Source organism: Achroia grisella, unplaced genomic scaffold, assembly GCF_030625045.1.
Source record: "Achroia grisella isolate CSIRO2021 unplaced genomic scaffold, CSIRO_AGI_Agris_v1 utg906, whole genome shotgun sequence".
NCBI lineage: Eukaryota > Metazoa > Arthropoda > Insecta > Lepidoptera > Pyralidae > Achroia > Achroia grisella.
The window spans coordinates 2,617,997-2,632,079 of NW_026713064.1; the positions used below are offsets into that span (position 1 = coordinate 2,617,997).

General features: G+C 33.3%; 1 protein-coding gene across 1 annotated transcript in view; it reads left to right on the forward strand.

Moving 5' to 3' along the window:
• LOC131853749 (membralin) overlaps positions 1–14,083 on the forward strand; it is a 107,746-nt gene that overhangs the window by 53,772 nt on the left and 39,891 nt on the right. Inside the window, exon 9 of the mRNA XM_059204774.1 lies at positions 6,174–6,306. Within this exon, the coding sequence (XP_059060757.1) occupies positions 6,174–6,306 (133 nt within the window). The remainder of the gene's footprint in view (positions 1–6,173; positions 6,307–14,083) is intronic.

Below are 14,083 nucleotides of genomic sequence, written 5' to 3' on the forward strand. Positions count from 1 at the left end.
TGATTCGGTAACTGTCATAATAGAGTCTTTGTAACTAAGAAAAACTACATTCCTATGTGTGTTTCGACAGACATATAATTTTAATAAAATATTAATTGACAGCGTCATGAGCTCAAATCTGGTCTCCCCGCGAAAACCTTTTGTAAATCTTGGTTAATTTCAAGTCTACCTCTGTGATGCAAAAGCAAATTCATCTAAGACTCTCTCCAGCTACGTTGAATTCTATATACCTACTAAGTGATAAAAGAAATATGACAAATTATTAACGGTGGGCAGTGACAAAAAAATACTCTATGCAAGTTGCATAGAGTTTGTATGACTATATACTTGCATTGCACTTTTTATAATTTGATTTGATTTAAGTATTACAATTATAGAATTTTAATTACGATAATTCGATAATAATAATAATAATCGAAGACCAAGGAATAGCTACATCAAACAAATTGAGGACAAAATGGGAGTCGTGTCGTATCAAGAATTAAAGAGCATGATGGAAGATCGCGGAAAGTGGCAAGAGCTTCACCGACAAGAGCGTAGCTCTTAAATTATGAATGAATGAATGAATTCGAATTTATTAAAGTACAAATTTCGAAACGGAGAATGTAGTATTTTAAACGTCATGTAAAGAAAGGTAACAAAATTGCTTAAACCCCGTTTTAATATTTTATTTCTATGTCCAGAACTCGTAAAAGCTTAAAAAGGTCAAATGTACAACATTAATAGGTATAAATTAGGTTATTATTCACGCTATAAACATACAGCTCAACAAAAACATGTCATATAGAATTAACGATGAAACGTCATGTTCTAAGTCGGCTTCTATTACGCGTTGTAATTTTCATAGGTATCAAGTTGGGGATTTCAGAAAAATTACTAACTCACAAGTGGATACTTCAAACTTTGCTTTATATGTTGTTGTGCCCGTTGACTTTGTGTGAGTGTACATTTTGTAGATGCCATGGTAATATATAAAATATATATGAATAGTTTCTTATATATAATGGCATATTCCTTTTATTATTTCGTAAATGTATTACATAATAAAATAGTAGTTGGCATATTCAAAATATTTACATAATTAATTATTTCACTTCCCAGTTTTCTTTAACTTATATGTAAACCCATGTTTAAATTATCTGTAAAAAAATCATCCTAATCCAGCCACTTTTACATGAAACCTTAACATCTAAACAAAAAATTAGTTTTTCAGTTTTATTATATGTATATTTTATGTCAACAGGTTGTTGAACAAACAACTAAGAGAATCTCAAATTATACAAATTGTAACACTACTCAATAAACAGTTAGTTAAATTCAAAACCTCGGAATATCATTGAATGAACAATCAGACTGCTATCAGATTTTTCTAAGGAACTCTAAAATGGCGCACGGAATCCATTATTCTCAATTTGCAGTTCAGGGAAGCGCGGACGGCAGACACGGCGGGTGTCCCCCTTGATTAAACCCCGGGAAGTAAGAAGTAACAATTTGTGTGCATTTCTCTATTCGCCTCCGATTTATACAGTCGACCCAGGATTGCACTTGCGATTTAGATTTCCTCAGGTGTAAGTGTGTTTATTTGCGTCCTGTATCGCTTCCTTACTTTAATATATTTTATAGTTGCGCTTTGTTCTTTTCTTTTTTTTTGTCTTGGGGTGTCAACTTTTAAAGTGTTCTCTGTGCTTACAAATACATGTTCTGTTATTTTCATTTCGTGTTTCATTTATTTTTATTGGTGGAGTATTGGTACTCTTTGCGGGTTGAACGGGAAAAATATTGTTCAATAAAAAATAATTTTAGTTGAAATAAGAAACTACTGCTAGATATAATTTATTCATATGTGACGTATATGAGTAAATTATTTCCTCTTATGATTTTTTTAATTCCTAGAAGACCTACAAGCATCCTCCGTCTGTTGTTCTAGTTCCCCTAGTAATCCAAAAGGGTTTTTATGTAATTTGTTCTGTATGTGTAGGCTGAGGAGAATGAAGTATACATCTCCCGACCAACCTGCCTCTCAAATTTATCGGTGTCTCTTCAAATTGTATCCGTCGATAGCAACAGATATCGGCAGACATGGATCCATGGACCACCTGCAGTCTGCCTGCCGTTGATAAGTCGCTTGAGTAAATCCATCGGGCGCAGACCTGTCAAGCTGTTATGTAGATTGAAAAATATTATTCAGTATTATTATTTAAATAGGTATATGGTTATTACCAATTTTTTGTTTATCCAAGATTTAGAAATGCCTGCGTTAATAGTATAGAATGAATATACTATGAAGAAATGTCTATAAGAAAATAGACTAAAATGAAATGATACATTGAAAAGCTGAGAATTAAATACATTACATAGATACATATACCTAGCAAATTGATCACTGAATAAAGATGTGTATGTAACATCTTTATTCAGTGATCAATTTGCTAGGTGAACATGATGGTTTTAATGGCGTACCCATTATAGCAAGGTCTCGGAGACATTACTTCGAAGGAGCCAAGTAATGATATGTTTTTTAAAGTTGATGTCGTATTTAATATGATCAAGACTTTTATTTATAGAAATACTCGAATCAAAGATATATTTTTAGAATAGAAGCTGCATACAGCAATTGCTTATGATTGCAGATTATGATTTCCAATAATATTTTCTTTTTAATAACATTTCATATTCATTGGATTACAAATGAGAAAATAAATCGTCATATTAAAGGTTGTGGCTGATAGATATACAACTATATTAATAGTATTACATACACTAGTACATTACAGAGACTTCTTAGTTATTTCTATGAATATCATTGAAATAAAATTGTTACGAAACAATGATAGACATACCATCTACTTGGATTTCAGGCTCTAAATAGTATAAAATAATGTCGCTGTCCATTTCAGTCTGTGTCTCCGGTTACTTCTTCTAAATCAAGCACCGGGTTTTCATACGGATTTCACTTCAATCAGATATATTTTATGGAATGTAAAAATGCGAGTACATACACATTCCTATTGATATTATAAATACAAAAGTATACTTATCCGTCATTTGATATAAAGGTACATTGTATCATAAGTATGATAATAGAACATATTTTATATAAAAAAGGGCAGACGAATTTGTAGGTATATTATTTTGTTTAATTCTGTTACGACTAGCATTTGATATACATACGACCACTGCTAATTTAATATTTAACACATTTGACAGTCGGAATTTGAATAGTGAAGTTCGTAAGGCTTTCAGTAGTCAGATTTCTGCACTTAATATTTGTAGTCTCACAAATCCAGTAAAGATATAAATCCATAATAGTAGGGGAACTAAAACAATATAAATCCATGTAATGTAATTGAACTCCGCAAATAACACCTAATTCGATAAAATATCGGTATGTATACAGTTGATGAACCCAGACGAAGTCGGCAACGCCCGGTAGGAAGTTTATAAAATTGTCTTCTTAATGTATATTGACAGCTTTACCTAAAGACTGCTATAATGTCTTAAATCATTTAACACTGTTCCGTCGATGCTCGGCGCGTGCCTACTGCTCGTATTCGGTGATCTTCGCCTGACGTCGGAATTAAAATTAATAGCGGACTAGAAGCACGTCGTCGGCCGGTCGCACTCGGTCCATGTAATTTGTTTACTCGACTCGCTCAGGATTACGTCGCATGCCCGCTGAATAGGTAACTGAATGTGACTTTTACACACAGAACAGAGAACTGATCTATGTTTTTACCAGTACTAGTAACACTTTCGGACGCTTTTAATTAATTGATATTGGAAACCAATCAATGGTTTCATTTACCAACGTTAACTAAAACCTGTATTGAAATCAAATTAGAATTTGAATACATCGTTTAGAACCTACAGTATAGTTGTAGTTGTTTTATTTTTATTTTTTGTATTGCTAAACATTTTCTGTCTATAGCTAGCATAATGCTCTATAGATTTTAATTTCATGATATTTTATGCGAGTTGTCAAAGTCTGATTATATATTCATATCTGCCTGTCAGCATTCCGACATAATCTGAAGTTAATTGTGTGAACACTAAACCGAGTGAGATGGTTAAACGTCGCCTGAGTCCGGCGCCACTTGCCGGCTACCGGTCACCGGAGTTTCGATCGCACCCTAACATTGTTTATTGTATCAGTGTCGCAGTCCTCATCAAAATGCAAATAAGGTGTGCCCATGCCTCGCCGGACATTTGCCGCCATATTGAGTTATCCGCGATTCGTGCGATTGTACCTGAATTTCTCGGGAGAGATACGAATCCGAAATAATCTGTTTTGATATTTGATTGAACTGAATGTGTCTGGCTATTACACAGGTACATTTAGGTGGACGTTCACCAATTGAATGGGTATATTGTAGTATGAATATTTTATCATGCTATTTATCTATATAACAAAGATTGGATGTGACATGACAGATTTTTATTATTTGATTATATATACAAATGTATTTAAAATGCGTGTACATGGTTCCACTACGTTTTCATTATGTTTTATACTTGCGATTAATAATATCTATATACTATATCATCCTGGAATAAAATAACACAGGAAAATACATGAAACAAAATACTTTATTTTATTATAATATATATATATACAATCAGCAATTGTTCACCTCTCAACAATTAGACCACTGTCGTAGACCATTACTCATTAAATATACCTTATAAATCTACTTATACAATATTATCTATGCTAATATCAGAGAGATCTGTTGCTACTACGTGGGCCAGTGCTGGTAGGTAGCAGGTATAATACCTTGGCATCAGATATGTTGAAACGTAAAGCAATCATATATGATAAAATATAAAATAAACAAAATATAACATAAATGTGAAAATCTTTCGGTTTCTTACTTTGTTATCATTGGAATAAAATGGTTTTAATGACTTAACGGCTTAATGCATCTTATTGAAATTGGACGTAAAGGTATATTTTCAAACGAGAACAGATATGACTTTCTTTTCTCTCTAAATAGCTTAACCATACTCGAATTAGAATTTAAACATACAAGCTTTAGGTACGACGTCTCAAAATACAAGACCGGTTTAATTCCATACTAGACAAGATAATTTTACGCTGTTACAGTCGACCTTATAAATCCCCGGTTACGTGTAAGAGCCGGCTGTAGCACCGGAATGAATCGGTCGCACCGGGCCGCGCTGCATGTCGGGCGGTTAATAAGCTCCTGACGGGTTCAGATTTCGGTCGTTAGCGAGTAATTGTCGACACCTAATTAGTCCCGACACCCGACGACTCGTCTCCGGTGTCTCACACATGACCCGCGATATTTAATGCGGCGCGACATTGTTGCCCTGACGCCATGCGCCGCTTGCATTTATGCGGCAATCTGCATACGAATTTATATTTGCATACTATGCTTTTTTGTAGCATTTAGTAAGCCTGTTTTCAATAAAATTGTAAACTTGAAATAAAATACATACATATGGATGTTACGTTCAGCCGCTAAATTGTGAAAAGACATATATACATTGACAATGCGAAATTGTGTCTGTCTATCTATCTGTCACGATTTAACTGCTTATTATATATTGTAATCAATTTTGTTTTTGTCTAATGAAATCGAGCATAGGTGTCTTTTATCTGAAACTAACTATTCGCCCCGGCTTCGCTCGGGTGTACATGTATTATATATATAAACCTTCCTCTAGAATAACTCTCTCTATTAAAAACAAACCGCTTTTTAAGATTTAAGCGTACATAGGGACGGGCAAACAGCGATATCGACTATGTTTTATACTATATAATGAAAAGCAGATGAAGTCGTGGGTAACAGCTAGATTTATAAAACAGTTCGATTTCTTGCTTATTCTTCGCAATTGAATCCTCATTGTGAATGTGGAGGTTGAATAATAAAAAATGTATATTCAGCGGTACTTGTATTAAATTTGTTTCAAAATAGATTTTCTTTGTGCCTTTATATCAAATGATCTTTATTTATTTCATAGGAATTTCAACAACGACAACAACATACCGACACTTTTGTTCAGTTTTATTATTCCAGTTGGGATATTCAGAGGCATTGTCAAATGTCGATGATGTGGTAAAACACACCACTTGATGTGCTGAGGATTTTAAAAATAGCATAGACATAGTCAACTTTCTTAATGATGATTGAATTTAAATTTGTTCACAGGAATGGAGGCTATAATGTCAGAGTTTTTCAATGATACAACGACCGCCTTCTACATTATATTGATCGTGTGGATTGCCGATCAGTACGATGCAATTTGCTGTCACACCGCCATCGCTAAAAGACATTGGCTAAGGTAAGTGATGATTATTTCTAAAAGTATTAAATTCTGTAAATTTATACATCTTACAATAAAAATAAAATTGAGAATGGTTTGACATAGGTACGTATAGATTTTATCAAATATGACAATACTTTATGAAATAGATGTTTTCGTTAGTTTTTAATGTAGCGGTTCGTAAATGGTAACATTGTATAGAATGAAATAGGCGTATTATTTTATGACTTGTAGATAAAAATAAATATATTACACTATAATGGTCAGAAGATTTTGTGACCAACAATAAAAACTTAAAATGTCAGTACCTAATAAAAAGCATATTTATAGTACACAGAAAGAAATTTTACACATAAAGTGTTTTCTACCTAACATGATAATTGATTTTCGTTCACTACAGAAGCAAGATATAGTTAATAATCTGTGATTTGCTTATTGGAACACTGTCTATCTCTGTTTATTTTGTTTTTCTGCATGTTTCATAAACTATTGAATAACAATTATTTTATAGACAATAATATCAAATATACAATCGTTTTTTTTAAACTATTCTGCACAATAATGTAACAAACCCATGGCACGTTAATAATTCAGATTAGAGTTCAACTAGGTTTTGCTATGTCATTTCATTCTGTTTCAAGTTTGTTGCGAAAGCGATTTCCGTTCAGTAACAAACTGTCAGATATTTTAATTCTACAATAAACGTTACTAGAATTCAATAGAATGTTAGTGCTTATTGAGCACTAGCAATACTTACTGAGGGGCAGAGACACTATATGAGCGAAATTTAACTACTTGATTTTTAGGGAATATGCGATATTTTTAAACAATGCAAGTGAGTATTTAAAGTTGTATTTTGATCGACTGCTTCATACATTATCATATAAGTATTATGGTAACGATTGGTTGAGAATTAGGATAAAAATAATGAGTTTCGTAAGCAATAACTCCATTACAAATGTGATATTCTTATCGGTCTGGCTACTTTCGCATTGGCCTCACTTACTGCTTCTAATTTATTAAGATCCACGTAATTGACCTGACCAAAACCAAATTATATTCTTGCGTATAAACTAAGACCAATAGTGGTTTTTTATCATTAAGTATAATATACATGACTATAAATTTAAAATCACTTCATAAATGTGGTAACATTTTGGAAATGAAAACGCATCCCAATTAGTGGCTGTTAGTTCATTGAAAAGTACTCTTCTGTCGACCGAAATTAATTTGCTTATTGAAAGCTTGCATTCACGTCCGCAGTTATTTGGGTACACTGGGGGGTATATATGAGTACAGTGAACGTAACCGTAAACTGTAATGATTGTATAAGTTATCGTTATGCAGTTACGTAAATTAATATTGTAAAGAGAGGTAGGACAGGTATTATTTTTGTTTGTAATCTATAAAATTTTAAATTCTTTAACCTATAGAGGCTTAGTATATTATCTGTAGTTTTGTAAGACAAGGTAACAAACAGACAGACTGGTGGTTAGGTTAGGTCACCATCTATCTATTTAGGTAGACAGACAATATGATAGACAGACCCACTTTCACACTTACCACCAAAGGATAGGACCCAAGCAGATAGACCCACTTTCATGCATTTGTAGATGGATAAATAATCTTACGTACTTAACTGTATCATAAATGTTAATCAAATGCCCATAACTCTGATCTTCTATTGACCTAAGTAGTACTGTATCAATTAATAAACCCTGCTTCTGGTCTGCACTTATATTAAGACTAAAGTATAATTGAATCCTAATATAAACCAAACTAAACCTTAGATTTAACGTAATCGGGGGAAAAGGTCACAGTAATAACCTTAACAAGGTGATAATAATTGCTTTTACGTATACGTGCGGCACAATGTGTGGACCGTACTTGTGGCCCTCTATTGACATTTGTGGCGACATTGAATGAACCATGCATTCGACAAATTATACGTGTAGCTGTTTGCTTATATCTCCTATTGGTATTTGTTCGGAGCTCATTATTTTATGTGCCATCCGCCATGTTTGTTTACAAATGTCGATGTTTCATTTCTGTTTCGTTGCGTTTTTTGTTTAGATACCTTATACCCTTTTAAACGGACCGTGACGTCTATTTTTATACGTAATTTGAAATTCATAAGTATGATCTACAAGTATAAATCGGACAAAGATTGTTAAAGATTTTTTGAAACATTGAATATTTATTATCATGTCCGGAAAAAATCTCAAGAAATGTTTTTATTATATTTTTCATTGGTTATGTAAAAAAGATTTAAAATTCTATAACTGCTCGCAACTTTGCATGCCTGGTGTAGTTTAGTTGAGATTTTCATCAAAAAATTTTCAAAAAAATCCTTGCTTAGCGGATGTTTATGTTACAAAATAAATCCAAGGTCTAGATTTTCGTTTCCTAAATTTAATAGTTTTGGATGTCCATTGATAAGACGATTGACAAAACAAAAGTTAGGGGTATCAATTTTATGATTATAAACTAATAGAAAATCATGTATCAGATAGATTACTCTATCAGTAAGATCTATTAGTTAGAGCGTAAAATGCTCTAGAAACCTAACGTTCACGTACACCGAGTGAACTTTGTTTTTACGCGTAGCTCCCTGAATCGTGAGCCTCCTTAATCAAAAGGCGTCCAGGCACGAAGCAATTTGGCTGGTCGTCCGTACGGGCAATAAGGAGTGAGCGCTATTAAAACAAGCGCAAATAAAGCAAATTGAAAACGGCACCGCTTTTCCCCCTCCGCCCCCTGGATGTGGAGGTTAGCACTACCCTGCCCCCCCGCGGTCCACAAGTACCCTGCGAAAACAATGCTGTTGGCGTCTTGAGGGACCTTTGCAACATCTTAGCCACATCGTTTTTCCAAGTATTACATACCAACGTACAGAAAAATAAATTTATTGACCCTATCGAAACACGATATATTCTTTGTTGCATGAAATAACTTTTATTAGAATAAATTTCGTTTCATTGTATGTATTTTTGATATTTTTATACAATTGTTAAAGTATTTATTGTTCTAGTAAAACAAAATTTTTTGTTTTAAAATAAAAATATTTTTAATGGAATTATTAGTTGTAAAATGATTAAATGTTCTCAGGACAATTCATACAGAGTCTCATGCTGCGCAGAGCAGTGTAAAGGGTATTAGGAAACTGATATAAATACGTAGACACATTTTTTTGTAAATACATACATAAAATAAAAAATACCCAGACTGATCATACCAATGAATACAAATGTTTGTGTGAATTAGGGCGGTGTGCTAAACCCATAGACTACTGTGACTGTCGTATTGTATATTAATATTTGACATGTCTAATTAATCCAAGGTGCTGCGTCAAAATAATTTTTCTATCTGATCTTTTTATTATGTAAGATCTGTCTTGGCTTTTATTTTATTCATTTTTGAATCGTTTACCAAAAAATATTTATCTATATGAATACAGTCTACAGAGGTCAGTTTTTAATAACAGTAGAGTTGTTAAACCGTTAACATAACATTTTGAGATAGTGTTAATAAGCGTAAAGGCAATGTTTGCGGAGGGTCGCTTTCGGAGGTCACGATCTGTTGGTGCAGTCATGTGGTGGAGCGATGGGCCGGCGTGCGGTCGTGTAAAATCGGCGACCCCGTGACGAGCGGCTCCCCGCATAAATCTCCGCGACCGCCAATTAAGGCCCGCCCCGACAGTTTGTCTACGACGCTGCCCTGATTGCTTTCTGCTACGATCGCCTGCCAACCTCTGATCCATGGACCTAGAAATTGTAGGACATGGTTCTGTTGGAAAATCTAAGTTATAGGAATAGATTTAAGAAGTAAACTTTGAACAAAGTAATCTGCGTATCCATTTCTGCCGCTAGGAAACTGTTTGAAAACTATGTTTTGATTTAAAAGTTGAAATTATAGGGTCCGTAAACATGACACTTTAGTTCTCAAGAATAGTAACTCAATGAGGATTGATATAAGAGTCACAAATTCACTTTGTGATATTTGTGGGTTTTTATCTATAGGTTACAAGTTATCCGTCAGATTGTCAGTTTATATATAGTTTTGCGAAGAAATTCATTATGGTATTTTTGTTATTTAAGTTTATTTATGTATATCCCAAGCATTTTTCTTAATTGGCGGCGGTTATAGGTATATTTCTAACCTCACCACGGTAGCATTATATGTATATGGATAGAGTGTCGCTATTTTGGATACTGTAATTGCTTGAAAGTAAGATATTGTTTTGGTATTAATGTTGTGGTAAGAGATAATTCATATCAATTCTGAAGTTAAACGTATAAAATGGTAAAATGGTACAAACAGTAAGATCGTACGTATAGATCTGTAATAATAACATTACCTGTATGGCTATACTGACATCATAGGTTAGTACAAAATTACTGACACAAATAAGAAGAACAATGCCAAGTGTTAATTGCAGTTATAAATACTTGTACATAAACACAATTCGACGACGGTATCGATTTTTTAGGATTTATTTTATGATCAGTGCTATCAGTTCTGCTTTTCCCATAGGTTTGTGTGTGTAACTATTTCTTTATAGTTTACTACCGTAGTAAATTGTAATACACCATAACTATATCGTATCATTATATATCATATTATTTTTCGACACAGTTATTTTTTCTCCTACAGAGATAAAATAAATCTATACAAATAAATAAATCAAAACCATTTGACTGATAATGATTTTTTTCTCTTTTGGTACAATGGTTTAAGTTCCGAGCACTCTTTTATAGTATGTGTATTAATTCTCATACAAAAAGTCTCCTAATAGAAAATTGACATAGTTTTGACTGTTAGAACTTTTTGTAAGTGCGCACAAAGCCGTATTAAAAGAAACCTACAATTAATTGGTGACATTGAGCTAATCTACGCATTTTTAATTCTATATCATTTTGCTTTGCTAGTTTTTAAAATAAACATATTTTGTTAAGCTAAGTATATGTTGTCCTTGTAATAATTAACGCAACGGTTTACGTAATTTATAATGCCTCTATCGGTTAATATCTATTTCGAAATCTGCTTCTAATAACATCTTCATTTCCATATGTGCTTCTTGACTGCTCGCAAAATATGTCACCAAATTTAATGTATAGTATACAGATGATTGGAATAGAGTATAGAGCAGACATGTAGCTCTCGTGTATTTATAAATTGTGGCACGCGAGTTGACGCGGCGTCGTTAGGGCTACATTCTCGTGTGTCATTTTAAGGATGTGCCAAATTGAAGGCTCCGCTGGGCGTCATCGCGAGGGGAGCCTGATTTATGCCTTGAGCCCCCGTTGCTTCGATTAGAGGTTTATTCACTCGACGGAGGTCAGTTTTCTTATGCGCGCCTTATTACCTATATTACGATAATACTGGATCATTATTAGCAGTAGCTGGAAATATTTTTAGATTTCATTGATCAAAGAGCAAAAATGTAACTAATAATATCACTAATGTAACTAATAATGTAAGGCTTCATTTCTTCGTCTATAGATTTATTTTGTATTTGTTAATTTCAGGCATTAATGAAATAATTTGTAATTAAAGTATATAATGAATTTAAGTTGACATTTAATATTGTTCTTTAATTTTTCCTTGAGATATTTATAGAAGTATGTACATTATTGTTACCTTGTGAATGGTCCAGATTAAGAAGAAGAATGGACAGACACGGGATGTTTTATATTTTTTGGATCGAGCTTTGTGAGTTTTTTTTATTTTTCACTCTATGATAGGTTTATTTAAAAGAAGTTGATTTTTGACATTCTATGATGTGGCTAGCCCGGCTGTCCAACTAGGCTGATGACGCACATTCCGTGTGCATTATTATTAATGCGTAGGACAGATTTAAAATACTGTAAAAAAATTAAGGGCCCTCGAGTCAAAAAATTCTTATAAAATTGTACATAAGAACCATTTCAATACCGTAAGGTTTGAAATAAAATCGCAAAAACGGTACATTAGATAAGCTACGGTCGAGTTTACGTATACATAAATACATTATACTTGTAAAAGCTTTTTGTATATAAGGTGTAAAATTAGGTAAATAATTACCTAAAAAGGTGTTAATGTTAGCACAACATCAATGTTTATTGATAAGAAATATAATTGCAACAAAATGTATATAAAATTAATTTCTATTGCGGCTATACTGCCACGCAATGTACGCTCAAAAATTAAAGTGGAAGTTCCTATTTATTTTTTGAAGTTGATATTGTTATATATATATATATATATATCTAAGTCAGCGACTGCACAAATTATGTAAGAGTAGGTGCTAAACGAAAACTCGTCAACATAAGGGCGCCTGCCGCGGCCGTAAACTCGCTGAGTTAACGTGCGGTCTCCCGATCATATCCTTATAGTTTTATGCGCTCCACACGCCTATAGATCACCACTGAATTTGTCAATTATAACTCTATTATTAAGGTAAGTTTGTGTATTTCAGTTTGATGTATCGTATATTGTTTACGGATTTTTAAGAGTCTATTCATATTCGTCTAGATTACGAATATGAATAGACTCTTAAAAATATGACACCTAGGTGTAACATGTACATTTCATGGAAACTTCAATTCTTATACCGTAGAGATTTCTTTGTTGGTATTTTTTGCGTCTACATTAGATCACGTTGAACGGAAAGAAAAGGAAAATATGTTATATCAACATTTGAATACAACGAAAATCTGAATATGTAATGAGTCTATTGAAAGCGACTATGTACCATTTATACTCTGTGGTTACGGCAATATTGCGACTAGGTCGCGTCAGTGTCGCCACGTCGCGCGTCGAAGCGCGGCAGCATCCAACCAAGCGTGAGGCGAATGTGCGATGACGGCTGCTAGCAAATGTTAATTACGCTCAACCGACCGACACATAAAGCGGAAAGTCCGCTGCTTCCACCAACATTTGGCAGTTTAACGCCAACCTGTGCTTCTATCCCAATTCTGATAATTGAATATCAGAATTAGGATCACGAAGCACTTTGATATTCAATTATATAAATTGGGATTTTTTATATAACTAGAATAGCAATCAACCTTATATATGGGCTCTAATATAATAATGTGGCGCCCGTGGTACCTCTTATGCTTTGCATTTGAGTTCATATATATAAAGGAGTCCCTCCAACGAATATTGGCATTGAGTCACGCGTAACATATAGCGAAGTTAAATACTCTGCCTGCAAATTAGAAAACTCTCAGGTGTTGTTATAAAGACTAAGGTGAAGGCAAAGGTATCATGCTTCCAGACCCTGTAAAATCACTGTGGTATCAAACTGCCCTTCAAACTGAAACAGGTGTATAAAAGTATAGTGTTATAGTTTTTATATATATAAAATGATCTTGATTAGACTATTTCATATTTAGCTAGGCTGGCTTGGTTTTTGCTTTTCTAATTTTCGTCTTATATTACTTTTTTACTATAGAAAACGTAAAAATCAAGCATAAATAATATGATTTATGAAAATACAAATAATAAGTAAATTATTAAACAGAACAATGACTTGTTCTACACTATAAAATGAAGCATTCTGAAGAGAAATAGTTAAACGTTATTGTTAGTATATTTTTTTATTTTGAATTTTAAAATCCTTCCCCGCATTAGTGTTTATAATACTCAATAACGAGATATAAATAAAAAATGACAACAGTAATCAGTGATAAATTCGTCTTTACTTTAATATTTCTTGTAATTTGTTCAAACAAATATCTGTGTGCAAATTACTGTCCGTGTCAAGTCGTGTTTAGTTGGTGATGTTGGCGCCACTATGGCGCCTGATCCG